This window comes from Anas platyrhynchos, chromosome 9 (assembly GCF_047663525.1).
Source record: "Anas platyrhynchos isolate ZD024472 breed Pekin duck chromosome 9, IASCAAS_PekinDuck_T2T, whole genome shotgun sequence".
Lineage (NCBI taxonomy): Eukaryota > Metazoa > Chordata > Aves > Anseriformes > Anatidae > Anas > Anas platyrhynchos.
Window position 1 is genome coordinate 11,197,822 of NC_092595.1, and position 19,383 is coordinate 11,217,204.

The following is a 19,383-nucleotide window of genomic DNA, read 5'->3' on the forward strand; positions in this document are numbered from 1 at the left end:
GCCCTGATGTTTTGTTTTCTTTGGGACCAAACCTATAGCTTGGGCCTGTGAGCTACCTGCTCTGCCTCAACCCCTTCTCTGAAAAACAACCAGGCGAAATTCAGCAAATGGCTCTTTGGGAGACACGTGCACCCTCCTGCCTGGCGTGGTGTTATGGGAGGAGGTGTCCTCTCTGCCCTGGGGCTGTGAAAAGCATCCTGAGAAGACACGTGCTGATCCGTAGCTGTGAACTGGACAACAGCTTAAACAAAAATAACCATAGGAAATGATTCAGCAAGTTAAGGCATGGCCCCAAGAAGCCCATCTCTTGGATGGGCTTGGTGCTTGGGATGCTGGCAGAGCAGCAGCCTGCTCAGAAGCAGGTGAATGCTATCATGTAGGGTCACTGATAGCTTATCCTTAGCACCTGGGAGAGCCAGTCCCCAAAAGTGAGATTTCATCCTTGCCACAGCCTCACTCAGCTCAATGGGAATCTCTGAGATCAGGTAAGGACTTTCCTTTTTAATAAATACAGGAGCGTAGGGTCACTCCCACACGTAGTATAAAATAATAAAAGGCTTTTATGTGGGAATCTTGCTGTCCTCTGGAGAGCCGTAAAGATCAAAGACTTAAAGCAGTGGCTAATTGCAGGTGAGGTTACTACTGTGAAACAATTGCCCTGTGCGTGTGTGTGTGAAAATAGAGAGGGCACGTTGCTAGCGAACTGAAATGTCTGCTATAAAACTGCTCTCCATTTTAAGGGTTGTTAACTGTTCTCTTGCTGAGTTATGAATCTTCTAAATGACTGGTTTGAGGCCCGGTGGCGCTTGTCCCCTTCCTAGGCTTGTGGCCAAAATGTGTGCCCAATGATCAAGTGTAGTACTTAAATGATGGGGAGAAAATCCTGGAAAAAGCTAGCATGATATTCTGGACAGGAAACTATGCTCTTTGGTCCATGAGGTGTTTTCATGGTGCAAAGAGGAAAAAGGAGACTTGAAAAGTACAATCTGGGTGTCTTGAAGCCTCTGTCTCAAAATTTTACAGGGCCGTTTAATAATTTGAAGGGTAACAGTAAACTATTGCCATGATTTGAAACTGTCTAGGCTACAAAACCAGGATGAGAACAGTTTTCCATGAAGCTGAAGGCCCCTAAGGATGTCCCTGAGCTGAGCTCTCAACCCTATGTTTACTACTTGTTTACTAGTGCTGTGGAAACTGTGATGAACCAGAGAAAAAAAAATGGTATTAAGAGTAGCGAAGAGGGGTTTCAAAGGGAAGGAACTGAGCTGGTAATTGAACAACAAAACGGCCTTGGGAATTCATGTCTGAGAAATGTTCCTCCGGAAAGGATGAGCAGAGCTGAACAGGCACAGCCCTGGGTTCCTGGGTACCCGATGTTCAGGAGACAAGGCCTGGGGCTGCTCTGTGGTAAGCTCTGTGTGGCCAGAAGAACAGACAAAACAAAAGCAGAAAGGGTTAGAAATGAAGACCTGATTTTTTTTTACAAGGGTAAGGCCCTGCTCTGGGGTCTTGTGTTTTCTCCTTGTGCAGATGAGAAGCTGAAAAAGCAGGGAGAAGGGACGGGGGCTTGGTGCACAGGGAGTACTTCTGTGTCAAGGCAGAGTGAAAGATTCCTTCCTTATGAGATGGTAAAGGGGATGAAGAACTGGCAAAATGACAAATACCAAGTATTCCTATTCTCCCTTTGCTTTTCTGTCATGTGAAAGATGTGTGAAAGATGTTCAGAGAAAGAGGTAAGCAAAAAGCAGATTTTCAACAAGCTTTCAAGTAACCAAAGAAAAGTTTTCATTAGCTTTTTTTTTTTTTTCCTCCTCTTCCCTTGCTAATGTCTGAATGCTCTCCAGACTGATAAGCTGTGCCAGGACTACTGAAATATAGCAAAGCCTGGGGGCTATGTAGATGTGTAAGAGTGGCACTAGGCACATTGTGCATTCGTTCGAGTTCCCTGTTCAAGAAATGAAGCAAAAGGCTGTATCCTCATCCCCTCCTGGGCTTTTCCATCTCTGCTCTGCATCCTTATAATATCTGAGGCAAGACACCTGTCCTCTGAGCTCAGAAATATGGCTGTGGCTGCTACTTAACCCCTCTTTTCACAGCAGCTATCTCCTCTCCTCCCTGCACCAATGGCCTAATTGCATGTGTGCGTGTTGACACAGGGTGGAAAGAAGAAAGTCTTTAGTTAAGCAATTAGTTGCTGCCATTGCAGGCCCTGCCACAAGATAATTGAGCACCATTAAGTAATGTTTGGTTCTGAAATGTAGCAATTATCTCAGTAATTGCAAGGACGTTCCTTGAATTCTAACCCATTTTTATTGACGTGTGGAGTGCTTCTGCTCCACATCTAAGCTGCTGGAGCGCCTGGTGTGAGGGAGCAGGGGAAGGAGGCAGGCAGGGAGGAGGAAGGAAGCATGTCCTCTGGGAGATCCTGCCAAGAGCCCAAATTTGGTGGTGGTGTTTGCATTGCAAGCACCTGATACTGAGCTGGCTTCACCCCGCTCCTGCCCAGACCTCTCAGGCCGAGCGGGGGGATCTTCCCCGTCCCCAGGCCAGAGCGGAGGCGGGCTGGAGGCACGCTCTCTGCCCGGGCTAGCACTTGACCTCTCCAGGTCTCTTTCTCCTTTTAAATGTGCAAGTCATCCTTGCACAGCACCCGGCTGGTTTCTGGGCTTGGAGGTTTGCAGTCCAACCTCTCCTCTGCCAGAAGCAACAATCCGAGGGAGCTTCAAGGGGCTGGGATCGGCCACTAGAGGGTAGCACAATTAAAAACATAAGGAAGTCGCATTCCTTGCAGCCGGGCTGGCTGCGCCAGGGGATGAGCGGCGGGGTGCCGAGACCATGCAGACCCCATGGCCACGGATGGGGCAGCGCAGGGAGCTCAAGGCAAGGGGAGGGATTCCCATGGCCAAGCATGAGCATGTAGCAGCAGAGGCTGAGCCGGGCTCTCGCTGCTGGTCCTGTTCTTGCTGGCCATCCTCCTCGCCACGGTGCAGGATCCCACAAGAGCTTTTTGGCTTGGCTGTACTGGTGGCTGTAACGTCCCTTCTTGAGCTGTAGCTGTGAATCCAAGCTCTGAGCTAGAAAACCAGCAGGCCAGATGGAGAATACCAAGGTCTTTCTCTGTTTTCCGAGTTAATAAATGTATAAAAGATTTCTTGGGTTAAAAATACTAGAGTATGTACTGCTCTTCTGTTTGCCTCTGCGGGCACGTAGGCCGTTCACAGCACTGTGTACATTAGCAGGCGAGAATGCGCCCGGTTCTTAAAATCATGCTGCTGTATGAATGGAGATAAACGAGTGCTGGGTCACTCAAGAAGCAAGGTTTTAATTTTAAAGCGTGCCTATGGAGCCAAAGGTCAGAGTGGAGCCACCCTCCCTTGAACAAATTCCCCACCGCAGCACCGTATTAACATGATACCTTAAAATGCAGCTGTGCTCTCGGGTTAAAGTCCTGGCTCTGCACAGAGCACACTCTGGCAGGATCAGTTTCGAGGATGGAGAAATACGGTGTCTGACGCATGCTAAAATGTCTGTCTCATGATCCGCTCTGCAGTAATGCATCAAGCATGTCTTGAAACATGGGCTTTGCCAGGTGCCAGCACGCGCCGGGGACAGGAGGTTAGCTGTGATGTTGATATAGTTAATTGCAGATACGGAAAAGTCTGGGGAGGAGAAAGCAAATGCTTTTCTTACGGTCATGTGGCTCGTTAGAGAAGAGGCATAGCACTGGCAGGGTGAAGAACTTCTCTCTTCAAGGGTATTTGTAGCATGCTAAGAAGCCTCATTGCTTCTTGGAGGTCATAGTGATATTCCCTTGCCGTGTCTTGGGCAGCATCTGGATATGAGCAGGTGTCCTGCAATAGCACGGTTATGACGCTGTTGTGAAAGAAGCAGTGACTCAAGGTAGAAATTTCTCATCGTGTAGAAAAGGGCCAACTTGAAACTGATCCTCACGTATTGCAGGATATCACCACTGTGATATCTAGCATGCAAGAGCACGGAGTGCTTATTTAACAGTGAGTACGTCCTTGTAACCCATGGGACATACTGTGGCTCTTGCCCTTTTTCTGCCCACTTTAAACAAAAAGATTTATTCAACACATCACAAACAGTCAACTTAATGTATCTTGAGAGCTTGTTGTTCATCATCGGACAACAACTATGCCCTAAGGTGACTCTGCCCATTCTCATGTGCCAGCTGACCTCCAGAAATCCTTGGAATATCTCAACTTTTAGGTAGCTTTTAGAGCACTGCTCCCTCCCTCAGTTTTTAGTTAATAAATCACAGTCAGTGCCACTTTACTGTACCTACCAGCATGACTTATGGCTGGTACAGATACAAGTAGCTATGTAGCATCCCTCGGCAGTGGAGTTGCTTGTCAACCAGAAGAAGTAAGTGCTGGGCTTTCTGGCATGAAGGGTAAAAAGGAGGAGAAAATGCTGACCCTTGATGCTTCCAACTCTTTGGGAAGTGAGAAGCACACCCCTGGCAGCCTCCAGTTTCCATGTGCATTGCTCTGGGCTGGTGTTTTGTGAGCAGTGGCAGGAAACAAAGACCAGGAGGCTCTGTGGTGTCTTGCTGGAAGAAATGACCATTCTCCAGCTGGCAGCATGGGTGTGAACTGCTCCCCTGGGGCATTCGAAACATGAGCGTGTACAGTAGTGGGTTGAGTTGTGTGTGGTGGCGTTTTCCTCGTTGCCTTAGGGAACAAATAAGTCCCTCATTAGCCCTTGGGTGGCCTGGTGTAGGCTGTGTGTGCTGGGTGGCACGCTGCTTCCCTGGCCTGACCCTGACCCTGGAGCACAGCGGGAGGAAGATGACGGGTGGGGGGATGCGGGGGCTATTTTTGCTGCTGTATCGCTATCTAGTTAGACTCCAAGGTGCTGTCCTTCACTGCTGTCTGCTGCCTTGCTCGCTCTGTGACTCTCAAGTGTTTACCATTGACAGGCTGCGAGCAGATGGACTGGCAAGAAGAGATAAATTTGACCCAAGAAGATGTCATTTGAGGAACAGCTGAGGCTAGTATTTCACCAGATGTCCCAGCTTTAACCCATTAGCGACTTCAAGGAACTCAGTGTTGTCAGTGGCCTAAACACACTGTTACCACACAGGCAGGGCACGAAGGCTATTGTTAAAATCTGCTCAATAAGCAGATATTCTATATATTTTTTTTTTCTTCCCTCAAGTGAGCTGCCATAAGCTCAGGCCCAAAAGGACAGTGGGGTAGTAATACCTATGGTGGTTCCATTGGTATCCTGCAAGCTTGGCTCACGCAACTGGAGTTAGCCAAAAAGTCAATTTAGCTCTAAATGAATCTGCTGGTGAACAGGTACCATTTATGACAGTACTAATACATGCTCTCGTAGTCATCCACGTGATGATAGAAGGTGGTTTTCCCCTTAGTGACTCCAGCTGTATTGAGTGTCCCAAGAGATGCTGCTGCTTCTGCTGGCAGATTAAGGGCATACATACGTGCTAGGTGGCTGTATCCCTCAGGCTGCGACAGTCTGGGCTGCTCACCAGATTGTGCCTAGAAAATACAGCCGAGTGGTGAATGAGCAGTGAGTGGGTGGATATGCATGCGCAGTCAGAGTGAGAAAGTTGACGTGTAGCTGCACAGAATGCTTTCCAGCATCCTCAGCTGGGTGCAGGCACTGCACCACAGCAGCAAGTGATCTGCATCTGTGCTGAGAGGGTGGGCACAGACAGGTTGTCTGTGTGTTACTTGCCTGTGCATCCTTCCTGCTGTCTCCATTGTGAAGAGCTGGGTGGGCATCTTGGGTTTGCTTCCTATCTGGATATGAAAAAGCTGAGCTTTCAGTGTCTTGTGTTAAACCCCACCTTGTCACCTTTAGCTCTGACAAATTCACTGGAGCACAAGCTTATAGTCAGAAAGCCTGGGGGGAATCACCTTCCCATTAGCTCGTGTTCATTAATGGATGTTTCTTACCCCAGGCAATTTTGAGTCTAATCAAATTGCCCTCTTCAAATTAACTGTCTTGTTCAAGGCTTGATCTGGGAGGTAAAAGAACAACTCCTCTCTTTATCAGGGAGAATGTGGGAGAGTATTTGGCACAGCATGAGCCCATGTTAACTCAAGGCTTCTCTCACTGGACCTCTACTGGGTGATCTGTGGGAAGTCACAAGGTAAATTTTGCCTGTCTTTTCTATAAAGCCCTGGGATAGAACATCCCTCTTGGCAGTGGTCAGCACAGGTTTTTGCCTCACTTTGTGAGATATTTAGGTCTAGATTTCCAGCTAGTGTAAACCAATGTCCCCAACTCCTATACATTGACTTTTTTTTTTTTTTTTTCTCCCACTAAGGGGCTGCTGTATATTTGACTGATGCCTGTCCAGCTGGGAGTAGGGTAAAGCTGAAGTCAAAAGCTAAAGGGTACCAGCACAGTCTTTCCTTTGCAGACATTTTAATCTGTGCTGGTCTCTGGACTCTCAGGGAAACCATTCCTGAGCTCACTGAAGAAACTAAGAGAACCCTACTGCAAGGACTGTACTGAAGACTATTTTTTCTGTTTGAGCTGGGCTCCAAGTGCTCGACTGCAGATGCCAGCATTTGCACAAGCTGCCCAGCTGCTTTTGGACGTGTGTGCTCTTTATGTGCAGGCGCCAGCTAGTTGCTACAGTAGGATTTAGCCAGGCAGGGTCTGTTGGGGAAGAGCTTCCCTCTGCTATAGAGATGAGGCAACATCTGTTTTGGTACTAGGAAAAGCTTTGTAACCCTGAGACCTGCCTTTGGACAAGAAAAAACACAATCTCCCCTGGAAAAGAGAAGAAATTGGTGGTTATTAACATGATAGATGCCTGCAGTCCCAGGGCTGGGTTGTTCATAGTCTCTGCCCTCATTGAAGTAGCAGCTCTGCTACAAAACTGAAGTACAGAAAGCAAGGAATCCCTCCTCCTGCACTAGCAAATTCGATTTTTGTCGACAAAATGGCCTCTCTTCTTCCTCACTCTCCCAGTCTCCCTGTGTGGTAGGATGAGAAGATCCAATAATGAGGGTAGGCTTTATTGGAAATAAGGCTTGGCTGGGCAAAACCAGAGGCAGTTTTATGCATTGGGCCGGGGAATCCAGCACTACTGTGGTCTGACCACAGCGACATTCCCAGGCTGTCCGAACGCAAGTGGGTGTTTTAATCAACATTTTAATGGCATTTACTTCAGTGTTTTGTTCAAGAATGGTTTTCTATTCCTCCTGTTCCGCTCCCCCTTCTTCAGGCTGCTGGGAAGTTCACCCCAGAAAAAAAAGTGAGAATGTGTGTCTCTTGGGGTTTTTTTGATAACTGATAAGAATTGTGGAAAGTCCCATAGGTGAGAGTTTTTCTTCATTACTCAACAAGGCTTGGCGCTAATATTTCTTAGGAACCTGCTGCTGTCTGTGTCTCTTTTCACGCAGTTCAATTGTTATGACATGTACACTAGCTGAAATTTAAAATTCATTGAACTGGGGCCAACATCTTCTAAATGGCCACTGATTGGGAATTTGGTGATTTTGGAGATACGCGATGTCAGTGGTTCACCCCAGCCTTTCTGGGAGAGCTGAGCATTTGCAAGTGCTCTAAAATGGAGTAACCCATACTCCTAGGTTAAGAGTTTTAATGAGGTCTGTGGAAGAGTTCAGCTCTGCAGTCTAATTTATTGTATTCCCTAGTAATTGTTAGTGGGAATTTTCTTTGAAAACAGTGGGTATTTTGTCACACTGAAAATTGCTGGGCCTATCAACTTCTTCCTGATTAGCTTCATCAGTCAATGTCCTCTGATTAGGGACAGAAAAATATATTGCAAATGCTAAATTTAGGAAGACTCCTCATGGCAAGTGAAATTTTGGGAGTTTGGCATCTTTGCTTGATAGAGTTTTGATCTGAGATAGATTTTTTAAAAATTAGAAATGTATTTTTTGTTTGTCTTGATTTAATTTTATATTTTTCCATGAAGTGCAAAGCAAGAGAGTAAGATGACTTCAAACACTACTGAACAGAAGTCTTACCCTTTCAGTATTTTAAAGGGATAGCCCATGCTAAGCAGTAGAGCAATGTTTCCTTCTTGCTGGGTATTGGAAATGAGTCTCTGGTTCTACAGTTGCAAGGCCAAACCCTGCAAGGGCACAACAATATCAGTTCCCTTGTGACCAGTGACTTCATGTGTGCTGTATTTTGGGCACGGTGCTTCGCTTGCCCTGCAGTCCTCGCTCTCCAACATGCACTGCGTGGATAGAAACCCACAGAGGGGCTGTGGCTTTGGGCAACCTTCAGGGAGCAGCAAGGAAAGAAGGCCTTGATCTATGTGCTCCCTTAGCAAGCATCATGCTAGAGCACCGATAGCACAGGCTTGTTTTGCCCAGCCTGGCTCCTCGCTGCACCTCCTCCCTCCTTGCAGCAATATTGGGTGATGAGAGAACTGTTTGCAGCCTCAGAGCTGCAGAGTTCAGGCTGTTCCAGAGCTGTGTGGACATTTCCCCATAAGCTGGAGGAGGCTGTGCAGGCCCTCTCCTTGCTGGGGTGCTTGGCCTAGCCTCAAGGGAAGCCGGCACGGAGAGGGGCAGGTGATTTCCAGAGCAGCCCTTAGAGGAGGCTCAGCCCAGGGCATCGCTCGGGTTCACCTCTGGGACGGTTCTCGGGGTTCACTGCGGGCCAGGCGGGGAGGAAGTTGCCGCTGCTGCCTCGCTTAGATCTTCCAAAAGTGCTGAAGGCAGAAAGGCGAACAAGCAGCAGACAGCAAAGGGAAGATTAATTGGCCGGCTGCCTGAAGGGCTGGTTGGGGTTGTATTTCTTGTTCTTACCTTTGCAAATTTCTACAGGATTGTAAATCTTGAGCTGCTTCCCAAATGGGGAGACTTCAGGTGTGTTTTTTTTTTTTTTTTTTTTTTTTTTAATAAGCAAACTCGAGCATACTTCAGTTCTTTGACTCAACACCCAGGAATTCCCATTGGCTTTATTACACACTGACAAGCGTGCTGGGGAAAGCAGAGCAGATCAATGGCTGTGTTTGAAGCGGGCCATAAATCACTGGTGACACCAGGCAGCAGATTGACTGACTAGCCGTGTTCCTCCCCCCTTCCCAGCACACCAGCGCTGACCCCAGCTTGCCACGGAGATGTCAGGAGGGCTGCCTGTGATTAATGCTGCAAGCGAAACCCTGGCCCAGCCGGCAGCAGGCAAGCTTGAGCCAAAGGTCCCCAAAGGGAAAGGTCGGAGGACAGAGGTCTGAGTCAGACCCGATGTTTGGGAGCAGATGTAAGTTGGTTAAAGTCTCCCCAGCTCCCAGGACTGTCATCCCATGCTGTATCTGCTCTTTTCTCGTTGTCCAGATGAAATCCTTGCTTTGTGTGAATGCCCATCCTTGTCCCAGTGTAGCACTGCTGAGCAGCTGTGGCATTAAAGCTGCAAACGGGACAGGAGGGTTTCTGAAGTCAGACGTGGGAATTAGGCTTTTGACAGACTTTGACTTCTTGGAAGGAGCCAAGATGGGCAGAATGTTTTGAATTTAGTATTTTTCTTCTCTGGAAATTGTAGCCTTGGGGTGATAGAAAATCAGACGTAGCCCTGGTCTAGACAGGAGAGGGGTGTGAGAACCTCCAGGCTGCCAAGCGCTCCCCTCCCGGCCCCCGCGCACCAGGGCTGGCGTGGGAAGGCAGGGACAATAAGGAAAATGTGCTGGAAAGTCACACCGCTCTTGTTTGAAGCTTTCAGACTGCTGTCTTGTTTTCACTGATAGGTTGAGATTGCAATTAGGGAAATAAAAAATAAAATAAAATGAATGCAATAGAAAACACAACCACTCATCCAGTTCAGTTGAAATGCTTTGTTTTAGTGGGAAGAGAAAATGAGAAAGATCTAGATTTATTTTTTATCCAAATTTAAAAATTAACTTGGGTTCCAACAGTATCAAGTCACCTTGCTTTGGGGAGCTGTCTCTCTGGAGGAAACAGTTAAGCAAATAAAGAAACCCATCCCTGCATGCACAGAGCTTGTTCCTTCCAAGGCACCACAGGATACTGGGAGTGCCTCGTGCTGGTAGATAAGAGCTGAGATGCCAGGGCTGTGGATATGCCCAAAGGCAAGATCTTAATTAAAGTTTATCTATATTATATCAAAGATTTTTTTCTGAAAATTTTCAAACTTGTTTCCATGCCTTGTGTTTAAAAAGAAACCAAGAGAATATTTTGCAGGATCTTAACATTCATACTTTTTTCATTTAAATTATATTTTTTTCATCTGAAAAAGTCCAAGCTCCATGCTGATGCAGTGTTTGGGAAATAAGAAATCTTGGTAACGTTGAAAGAAAATTCTTTTTTTATTGTTTTAAAAAGTCGGTAAGAATTGCACAGGAAGCAGGAAATGTCTTTAATGATAGCATCTTCAAGGTTTTCCTCTTGAAAAAGCAGACGTGTAATGGATACCCAAGTGCCCTGCCCTTTCTGTGCAAATACTCTCAAAACCCAGCAAACTGCAGTGGAAATCAGCCAGTGTCGGGACAGGGCCCTTCCAACATCACAGGCAGTGCAATAGTGCTCTGCTAATGTAGGCCAGGGGACTTCTGCTGAATAGAGAGGAGGGAGTTCAATGTTTGTAGGCACTTGGGTTCCTGTGCTCAGGAAGCTGGCAGGCCTGCCCAGCTTGCTTTCTTTTGTGCTTTTTCAAGGTGAAGTATTCAGGAAAGGAAACTCCTGGTGAGGAGATAGAGGGAACAAAGCTTTTTGTCCTCTGCCATCGTGCTCCTCTCGAGTGCTCTCAGGTTTGCTTTACAGGGTTTCCCTTTCATCTGAAACCTTCCAATTTCAGGCAGGTTAACTTGCCAAGGTGCACCTTCCCTTTCATAAATATTGCAGTAGCTACAGGCTATGGAGAGTTAGCCAAGCAAGTTCTCTTCATCTATCATAATCTCACCCCCTCCCTTAACCCCCTCCTCTCCCGCCCTCTCATTAAAGAAGAACAAAAGGTAAACCATAACCCTCTCACATGCCGCGTTAATATATGGTATAATTTTCCAGTTCTGCCCAGTTCTGGTATGGCAGCCGTGTGGTTGCGTAGAAAATGGGGCATCCCTCGTGTTGGGAACACTTGCAATCTCCTGTCCAAACTTGCTGCGAGCTGGAATGTCCTGGGCTGCCCAAACGCTGCTGAAATAGCAATAAGCCATTGGGCACTTCTTATGCCCCTGGGCATCAGAAGTTGAAGGACCTGTCCACACTCTCTGGTACCTAAGGAGCAGCTTCCTAGGATCCCTTGTCCCTGACCATCAACTCACTGAGGTTTTGTGGAGCTGCTGTCTGATGCGAGCAGCCCTCTGTGCGCACGGGGGCTCGGGGAGCTCTGCAGCTGGGTCCCTGCAGGGAGCAAGGGCTGCTCTGCCTCCCACCTGGGTTGCAGGGGAGTTCAGCTCGGTTCTGCAAACAGAAGCGACTTGAAATACAGGTTTCCAGTGCTCAGCTAAGTGGAGACTGCTTTTCTTCCCCTGTGGCCCTCTGGCACTGCTAACACACAGGAGAACGGGTTTTGTGTGCAATTCTCTATGAGGCTCTATACACATGCATGCGCGTATGTATACAAATGCATAAAGGTACACTGTAAATCAATTTTCTTTCACTATACTTCAAGGATACAACTGTTTCTGATTAAAGAAGCAGAAGCCAAATATAAATAACTAATATATTAGTTTATGGAGCTACTTGTTTGCGCTGCCATCCTGAACAGCAGATACACCAGATGCTAAACTGCGCGTAGTGCTATTAGTGGCTTCATTACAGCAGTGCCCAGAATCCAAGATTGACCATGCTCTCTGCTCTGTAGGATGTTTTCACACACATGCAAGGCTGAGAACATAAGATGATGAAAGAGGATTAAATGGGTGAAGGAAGAGAGCAACATCTGTAAAATGATATGAAAATGTTGTTCTCGTTAATTTCAAGCACATGAGAAAACATAACAAGGAAACAACTTCACATTTCTGTTTCAGATTTTCAGGGAAAATCCCTAAATCCAAACAGTTGGGTTTTGTGTTTTTGGTTTTTTTTCTTCTTGGAAAGCCCAATTAGAAACACAAATCAAAACTGCTGTAAAAATCTTAAAACATCACCAGCAAGTTGCTTGTGTCTTGCAGCTTATATGAGAAAAAACATTATGTGGAGGAGAGGGATGATTGTGTGACAGCTTTGCCATTAATGTGGTCCAAAAATCATATTTTCCTTACATTTTCTTTGAAATTTTCTGATCACCCCAGACGAGCAGGTTACACGGAGGATGGTTTTGTGTGCTAATAAATACTTCTGCCATTACTAGCAGTCTCTGTCTCTCATAGAATAGGGACCGCTGCCCTGAATTTTCTCCAACCCCAAATTCCCTTTTGTTCCAAATAACTTTTCATTTCTATTCGGTGTTGAACCTTTCATCAGGGGCCTCCTCTGGACCCTTCATTGCTGCCGAGAGCGGTGTTGCCTCCTTCCATTTCTGAAATACCTCCCCTCGTGTGCCCACACTTACATCTGTCAAGGACACCAACAGGTGACACCTTCCTCCTCCCCATCACGTCAAGGCTAGAAAAGGCTGTGGCAAGTGTAACGCTTACAAATAAGGCTGGATTTGGTGACCGAGGGCCATGATGCATTTTTTTATTTATACCCGTACACGCACACTTGTGTGTATGTTACAATGACTTCAGGGGACTGGAGGGGACTTTCCACAAGGATTAACTGAGTGTGCCTTCAACAAGGTAATACAACAATCTTGCCCCGGCTGCTGTGTTCTTAATTAGGGCCTTTCGTCATATATAAGCTGTTTTTTAAAAGAGCCTAGTGTGGTTAGCGAAAAACACACTGTAATTGAACTGGCTTGTGGAGTCCTAATGCAGATAAAAACATCACTGCAAAACCAAGGGGGGTTGTAATGGGTCTCTGTTTAAGATCGACACTGTATTGATACTGATGGGGCAGTATTATGGGGATGGTGTTTTCTAGTTGCCATATATATGTGAAAGATGAGTCCCTGCTCCAAAAAGTGTACAGATCCAGATGTTGGGTGCAAGCTGATGGAGGGTGGAGAAGATCCAGGGATGGAAAAATATGCAAAATTTGTGCCAAGTACACTTCTTTCGATAAGGGCAATGTAACAAGTGTTATGGCCAAACTGGGTCCTGAAAAGAAATAAAGAGAGAAGACTCTGGGCTTCCTTTTTGCACTATCCTTCCCTTTCCTTGCCTCTTACCCAGTTGGCCCAGGAGATCTGTGTAAGAAGGTGATCGAGTAGTGGCCACAGATAACAGTGCTGGTTGGACAGGGAGGTGAAAGACCCAGTGGTCTGTGTCTTTCTCAGACACTGAAAAGAGCTATCTCCTTTTTATTTATTATTTTTATTTTTGCATGTCCGTGGTGCTCTTTTCCTATACCTAAACTTCAGTATACCATATTCTGCCCTATCTGAAAAGGCATTTCTAGCCTCTAGTAACCCCAGGGCATCTAGGCTCTAAGTACTTGCGTCAGCTATGAACTACAGAGGGCTAGCAGGCATCACTGATATAAAGGCTACTTCTCTTCTGAGGTAGAGACTGAAAGGAAAAAGATGAGCTAGAAAGCTGCGAATAACCACTAAATGTGCTGCAGGGCACACACTCTCCCACGTAACTAGCACTGACTGATGGAAGATGCAGTAAGTGCACCTCGGACATCTGCTGTGTACCATGGGGATGGAGCCTCTGAGGCAGAGGATTCGTGCAGTGGGTGGTGTGCTTGCAATTGAAGGCTCAGGGCTCAGGGAACCTTTATGAAGCGTAAGAATACTGCCACTGACATAATGGGGCCAATCTTTGCTTTGATCCTGTATGCAGGCCTTTGAGTCTGAGCCGCATGCTATGAAAAATGCCAGTTTCCAAACCAGAGGTTTGGGGCTGACCTATCCCCGAAACTGTCAGAGATGTTGGGTAGAAATCTTTCCGGTTAATAGTTTTGGGTACAAGAAGAGGAGCTGGTTGTGTTGGTGCCCCAAACTGAGTTGAAAAATCTTTGAGAGCAGACTTCCTGAAGGAAAACAAACAAACAAACAAACAAAAAAAAACCACCACCACCTTAGTTCTCTGGCTGTTAACCTGCAGTGCTGAAGAAGGACAGGGCTGGTGTATGTAAAAATCGAAAGAATTGGAGTAAATTTCAAATTCTCAGAGTTTCAGGTGCTGCAGGAGGTGGGGGAAAGCAGTAACAGCATGCTTGTATTCCATCCCAGTCCACTCACTGATCCTTGGCGTCCTCTCTTTTGAAATGTTGCAAGGTAGGGAACCTCCCAGCAGAAGTGGGATTCCTGACATGAGTTTTCTCCTGTGCTCTGAGCATCAGTACAGGAGTTGATCCGAACGGACTTGCTGCCATGCCTACTAGGCTAGCCATGCTGCATTCATGGGGAACGTGAACCTCATCCTCTCTTTCATCTGCTCTCATGGTAGCTCCTTTCATGAACTATGTGCAAACTGAATTCATGAGCACAGGTAGCCAGTAAAAAAATAATTTAATAGAGTTTCTTTACACATCCTGATTCCAACATGTTTCTGCTCATCCCGAGAGCCAGCTGGTATTGGTAAATTATGGCTTGGACTAGCCACATGCAGTTAGTGTCTGCAGAAACACTCGAGGCTCTTCAACACTCATCCTTGCAAGAAAGAGCTGTGTAGGGTGGCCAGGAAAGGTAAATGGTGAGAGCCTTATGCTACCCTAAAATCTCAGTGTTCCAAAGAGGAGTGACTCAACAGGTTGGCTGCTGGCTGCACCTACTGTGCAATGCTGTTTGCTTCCCTTCCCCCTTGTTCTCCTGTCCCTGTCTAAATAGTGGAAGGTTAACATTTTCAAAGGCAAACGGTCCCAATAGGGGCATAAATTTATTTCATTTTGTCCAAAGGACATTGTTCATGGAGCAGAGGAGAGTTTTAGGATGCTAAACCAGCTGCCATACCACTGGGCCCTGGTTCTAGTGCAGGCATAGCCTGACCAGGCTGTTCCAGGTGGTTACTTCAAGAGCACTGAGATCTCTGCGAGCTTTTATTAAGGAGCTTTAAAGTTCTTTGCATCCCACTAGAAGACCACTGGAAGTTGGAATCCTAAGGCCCTGAGGGTGCAGGGCCCAGGTCACTTCTGGTTCTCCTGTCAAACACCAGCCTTATTGCCAAGGGTCAGGAGGGCTGAGGGTGGTGGTTCCTGGTGTCTGGGAAGTCAGGGGTACTCCTGACTGAGTGTCGATGGCTGCAAGTGAAAAGGCCTGGCTATCTTGCACTGAGGAAATATCCGTCACTTATGAAGTTAGCCAGCTTGTCAGTTTGGTCCTTTGCTGTCGCTGTGAACTGAATTTAAAGTTGGTTTTTTTTTTTTTTTTTTTTTTTTTTCTCATTTTTTCTTCTCTTCCACTATCACCTATGGATTTGAAGAGGTAGAAATGAAATCTAGCCATGTGCTTTAAAAGGTTCGGTGCAGCATTGGTAGGGCTGAGTCACATGCCTGTTCTAACTGATGCCATCAAACCTGTCAGATACACAACATGTTATTGCTTAGTGGCTTAGCAACATGTGGTGTAGCCTAAGAGCTTCTCACCTTTGCCTTCCCTTTCAGGGCCAGTATTTAGCAAACAGAATTTGCAGTGCCATGGTTACCAGCCAGCAGAGCTTGGGACCTTAGAGCAGTTTGCCAGCATTTTAGGAGATACCATCAGCTTATATTGTAGCACTTTTTAGAAATTCAGGTTTTCATAGAATTGGTGCTGCTGGGGGAGAAACAAATTTTGGGGGAGTTATTAAGACTATGCTCTGTGGTCTTACACTGCAATGATAGCAGGAGCTTTCATATGATGAAGCCCGCAAGAGAATCAAGGAACTTGTGTTTCAGTTTTCTGTTCCAGATGCCAGCCCTGACCAGTGTACTGTGACATCCAGTGTACACATGTTAATCTGATGAACATTTAGGCATTTATAGGGAGGTGAAGCAGTTCCAACAGAACCCCAGAAGTAGTCCACAGAGTCCAGTACATGTCACTAGTGAGTGTCCATACTGACTGAGGCTATGGATTTGTGTAGCCCAGATCCTGCCTCTGGCTGTACCCCAGTCATTTATGGCTTAGGATAAGTCTGAAAATAGCAAACATGCTATTTTGGTGGTGTTTGCTCCAGGTCCTTTCCCATACTGTCATAATACTTTCTTGACACGTGATAGGTGCAAATTCCCTGAATCTATTTGGTCACCTTTTCCACCCGTGTAAGCTTTTAGCAACCTAACTGGTCTTTACTTGAGCTGACCCTCGCCCTGGGTTTCTGGCTTTGCATATGAACATGATGCTGTTGTGCAGCAGGAGCTGCCTTGCTTTTTCTTAATCTCCTCCCTCCATCAGTCATCAGCAGTGCCCACGTGGATGTTAAAAATTTGCCCAGCCCAAGGAAGTATTATAAAAATTGAATTTTAGTTGTTAGATTTGGTGGAAAATGCTGATAATCTGAAAAATAGAAATTCTCACAGAAAAATCCTGTTCTGTTCTGGCCCCAGCAAGGTGCCCCAGTGCCCTGCTGAGTTTCTGGTGGCTGTTTCATGGCAGAAGCTGGAGGATCACCCATGCTGTGATCTGCTGCCCACTGCCACTTACAGCGTGTGAAGGGGAACCCAGTGCTTTCATGTGAATGAGATGGGGAAAATCCTGGTCCGTGTCTACGTGTAGGATTTACACATGCCTTTGTGGAAGAGGAGGCCCTTACAGAAGACGTGAGACTGTAAAGCACATCTAAGCAGGCTTGCAGACAAGTGGGTAAGTGCTTGGTGAGCTCTAAACCTGCCCAGGCTGGCTGAGAGCCTTCCAAGGCAGTTTGGGGTGTGAAGGATAGATAGGTGCCATTTTCTGTGCTGACCTTACCTACACACCAGGGGTGTCAGACCCTCATTTTGAGGGTGGACTGGGAGCCTTTTTGCCCTGTGGAAGCTGGCCAGCTCTTCACACAGGTCAGGGCCTCTGCGGGGTGACAGGATTTTTTCCTGCTGGGCTTGCCAGCTCCTGCCTCCTCAGGCCCTGCCACTCAGACCCAGAGGCTCCCTTTAGTGTCTGCCTTGCCACGGTGAGGGCCTTAAATCAGCCACCCTCATGGAGAAGGGACGGGGAAGGCCACGTTTTGCAGGAACGGGCTGCTGGGCAGGCTCAGCACGGACTAGGGGACATGGCAATGCAGGCCCGTGACAGCCTGCATAGGGAACGTGGTGAAAGCAAAACACACGGGATACACACATCCCTTTCCCTTCACGCTCAGGGGTCCTGCAGCTGCTTGCTTTGATGGATGGATGGCCGTGCTGCCTGGGCACCTCCGCGTACCCCGCTGCTTCCCTCTCATCTTTCAGGCCATGCTGTCATTCCCTGTGCTCCCTGGATGACCCTTTGCAGAAGCAGCCTTGGCCAAAAAGCTAATGCAGGCACTTGCAGTCCCTCTGGGTGTTAATAGGCCTGCTGGCCCTCAGAGGCCTGCTGCCTTCACAATTCACACGCATTTCTCAGCTTTTTTTTTTTTTCCTCGTGTGTTCTTTGTTTGCTTGCTTTTTGTTGTTGTTGTTTTTCTTTCTTTTACAAGCTCATTAAAGGGTCTGGGAGACTGATCAGCAGGGAGGTACGCTGCTGCACTTGTCATGGCATTCATCTGCCCCTTGGTGGCCATATGCTTTTGCGCTGTTGGGCACTAGGGACAATTAGCAAGTTTTCCCTGCGTGTGGATGTGCTTGTATGAAGTCAACTTCTGTGCTGGTATGGAGATGCAAGGAGAGGTCACCTGGTGAAAAGTACAGTGGCTAGTAATGTTGGCAGACTGCACCACGTCAGAGGGCCAGCCCTGGTGTCCTAAAGCGTGCTGCTATCCTTGCCTTCCACATTTAGATGTGTTCGCATGGTGTCCATAGAGCTCCTTTCCCCTCCTGTAGCAACTGGTTTTTGTGGAAGGAAAACTGCTGCTGTGGCTGACAAATGGAAGTGTGTTTGTGCACTTGTACAAGATACATCGTGTACGTTCCCTCCTTGCTGCTTGTACTTTTGAGCAAGTGATAACTTTCCCATTTGTATCTCTGACAAGTATTGGAGGAGGACTTTTCTCATGCGATTTCTTTTGTTTCTGGGCATTTTTTTCATTTTGTTTTGTTTTTGGAAAAGAAGGTGAATTTTCATTCTGGTGAGACCTAATAACTGCTTGACAGGCAGCTTTAAAGAAATTTGTAGCTTGTATCCAATCATTGGGAAGGAATAACATCTGCCTCTTAGGACTTCACGAAGCATATGACAAGGAGTGAAAAATGGTGTGGTTTTCTATACTATATCATCGTATAGTCCCACAGTCAGACAGATGGAAAATAGTCATCATTGGAGACCAGAACAGCAGTTGCCCCTGGGCACAGAATTCAAAGCTGCCACTGCCTGCCTACCTGCTCTTCCAGAGGGGAGATTCGCTCTCACACATGCAAGTATTCTTTTTTAATTTGACGGAGGGACAAAAAAAACAGGGAGGGGGGTGTAATCCCTCCTGATTACACATTTTACTTTAAAAGCACTCTATCTGGCATGAAGAATTTCACTTCTATGTGCAAAGGTCTGTGCTGTTGGTCTCTTCTCCCTGCTGGCCACCTGCTTCTTCTCTTGTGCCTTGGTAGAATTCATGAGCAGTTGTCCTTTTTCCTCTAGTTACTTACCTCTTTATGTAGTCCAAGTTTCTAGAACACCTAATCATCTAAATCTAGTGATGAAGTTTGTGTTGGGTGTGTTTTCTGATATGATCCTTTTTGAGATGCAAATGAGCTGTGATCTGATCCAAAATTCCCAAATTTCCATGAAGCTCACAGCTGACTGGGTCTAGTTAGGAGAAATTCTCTATATGTTGCTTAGGCTGCTCAGAGTGTGCGTTGTCCTGCTGTGACACTTGGTACCCTGCAGCATTCGATGTGCTCAGGATTTGCTGCAGGCACTGTATTCCTGAAAATGCTCAAAATACAGCTCTTACCTGGCAGGTCATAGCCTTTTCACTCCAAACAGCACTCAGGACTGTGCTGTGTTCAAGGTATGTCAGGTCAAGACTTAGCAGTAGAGTGGGGAGCTCTTGAATAGAAAAGTGACTCTCATAAAACATGTTTTGCCTCTGAAATCCAATACACTCATCTCCTCTCACCTCGACAGACAAAATTCATCACCAAATTTTCTCTCTAAATATGAGGTCATGTTTTGCAAACAGTTTTACAAATTTATTTTGTGTGAAATTATTCACCTAGAGTTCATTGGCCATATATCCACCCTGCTGGTTATTCAGATGCTCTTCACCGCAACTATTGTTCTGACTCTTTGCTAGTAATCAGCTGCCAGGAGTGTCTCATCAGTCACCTGCTTGAGGAGCACAGC

General features: G+C 46.6%; 1 protein-coding gene and 1 long non-coding RNA gene across 6 annotated transcripts in view; both read left to right on the plus strand.

The window, feature by feature from the left end:
* The first annotated feature begins 411 nt into the window (after positions 1-411).
* TP63 (tumor protein p63) overlaps positions 412-19,383 on the plus strand; it is a 154,156-nt gene continuing 135,184 nt past the window's right edge. For 3 of the 5 annotated variants that reach the window (XM_038183795.2, XM_038183798.2, XM_038183805.2), the window contains exon 1: positions 415-485. Coding sequence is in view for 1 of the 5 variants with exons in the window: in XM_038183799.1 (XP_038039727.1) it covers positions 466-485 (20 nt within the window). In the remaining 4 variants the exon portion in view is untranslated. Of the gene's footprint in view, positions 486-19,383 lie in introns of all 5 variants that reach the window. The other 2 variants (XM_038183806.2, XM_038183799.1) reach the window with 2 other exon arrangements.
* LOC140003173 (uncharacterized) lies at positions 540-7,514 on the plus strand. Its single transcript, XR_011811278.1, has 3 exons — positions 540-630; positions 6,049-6,145; positions 6,323-7,514. It is a non-coding gene; the product is annotated as an uncharacterized lncRNA (long non-coding RNA).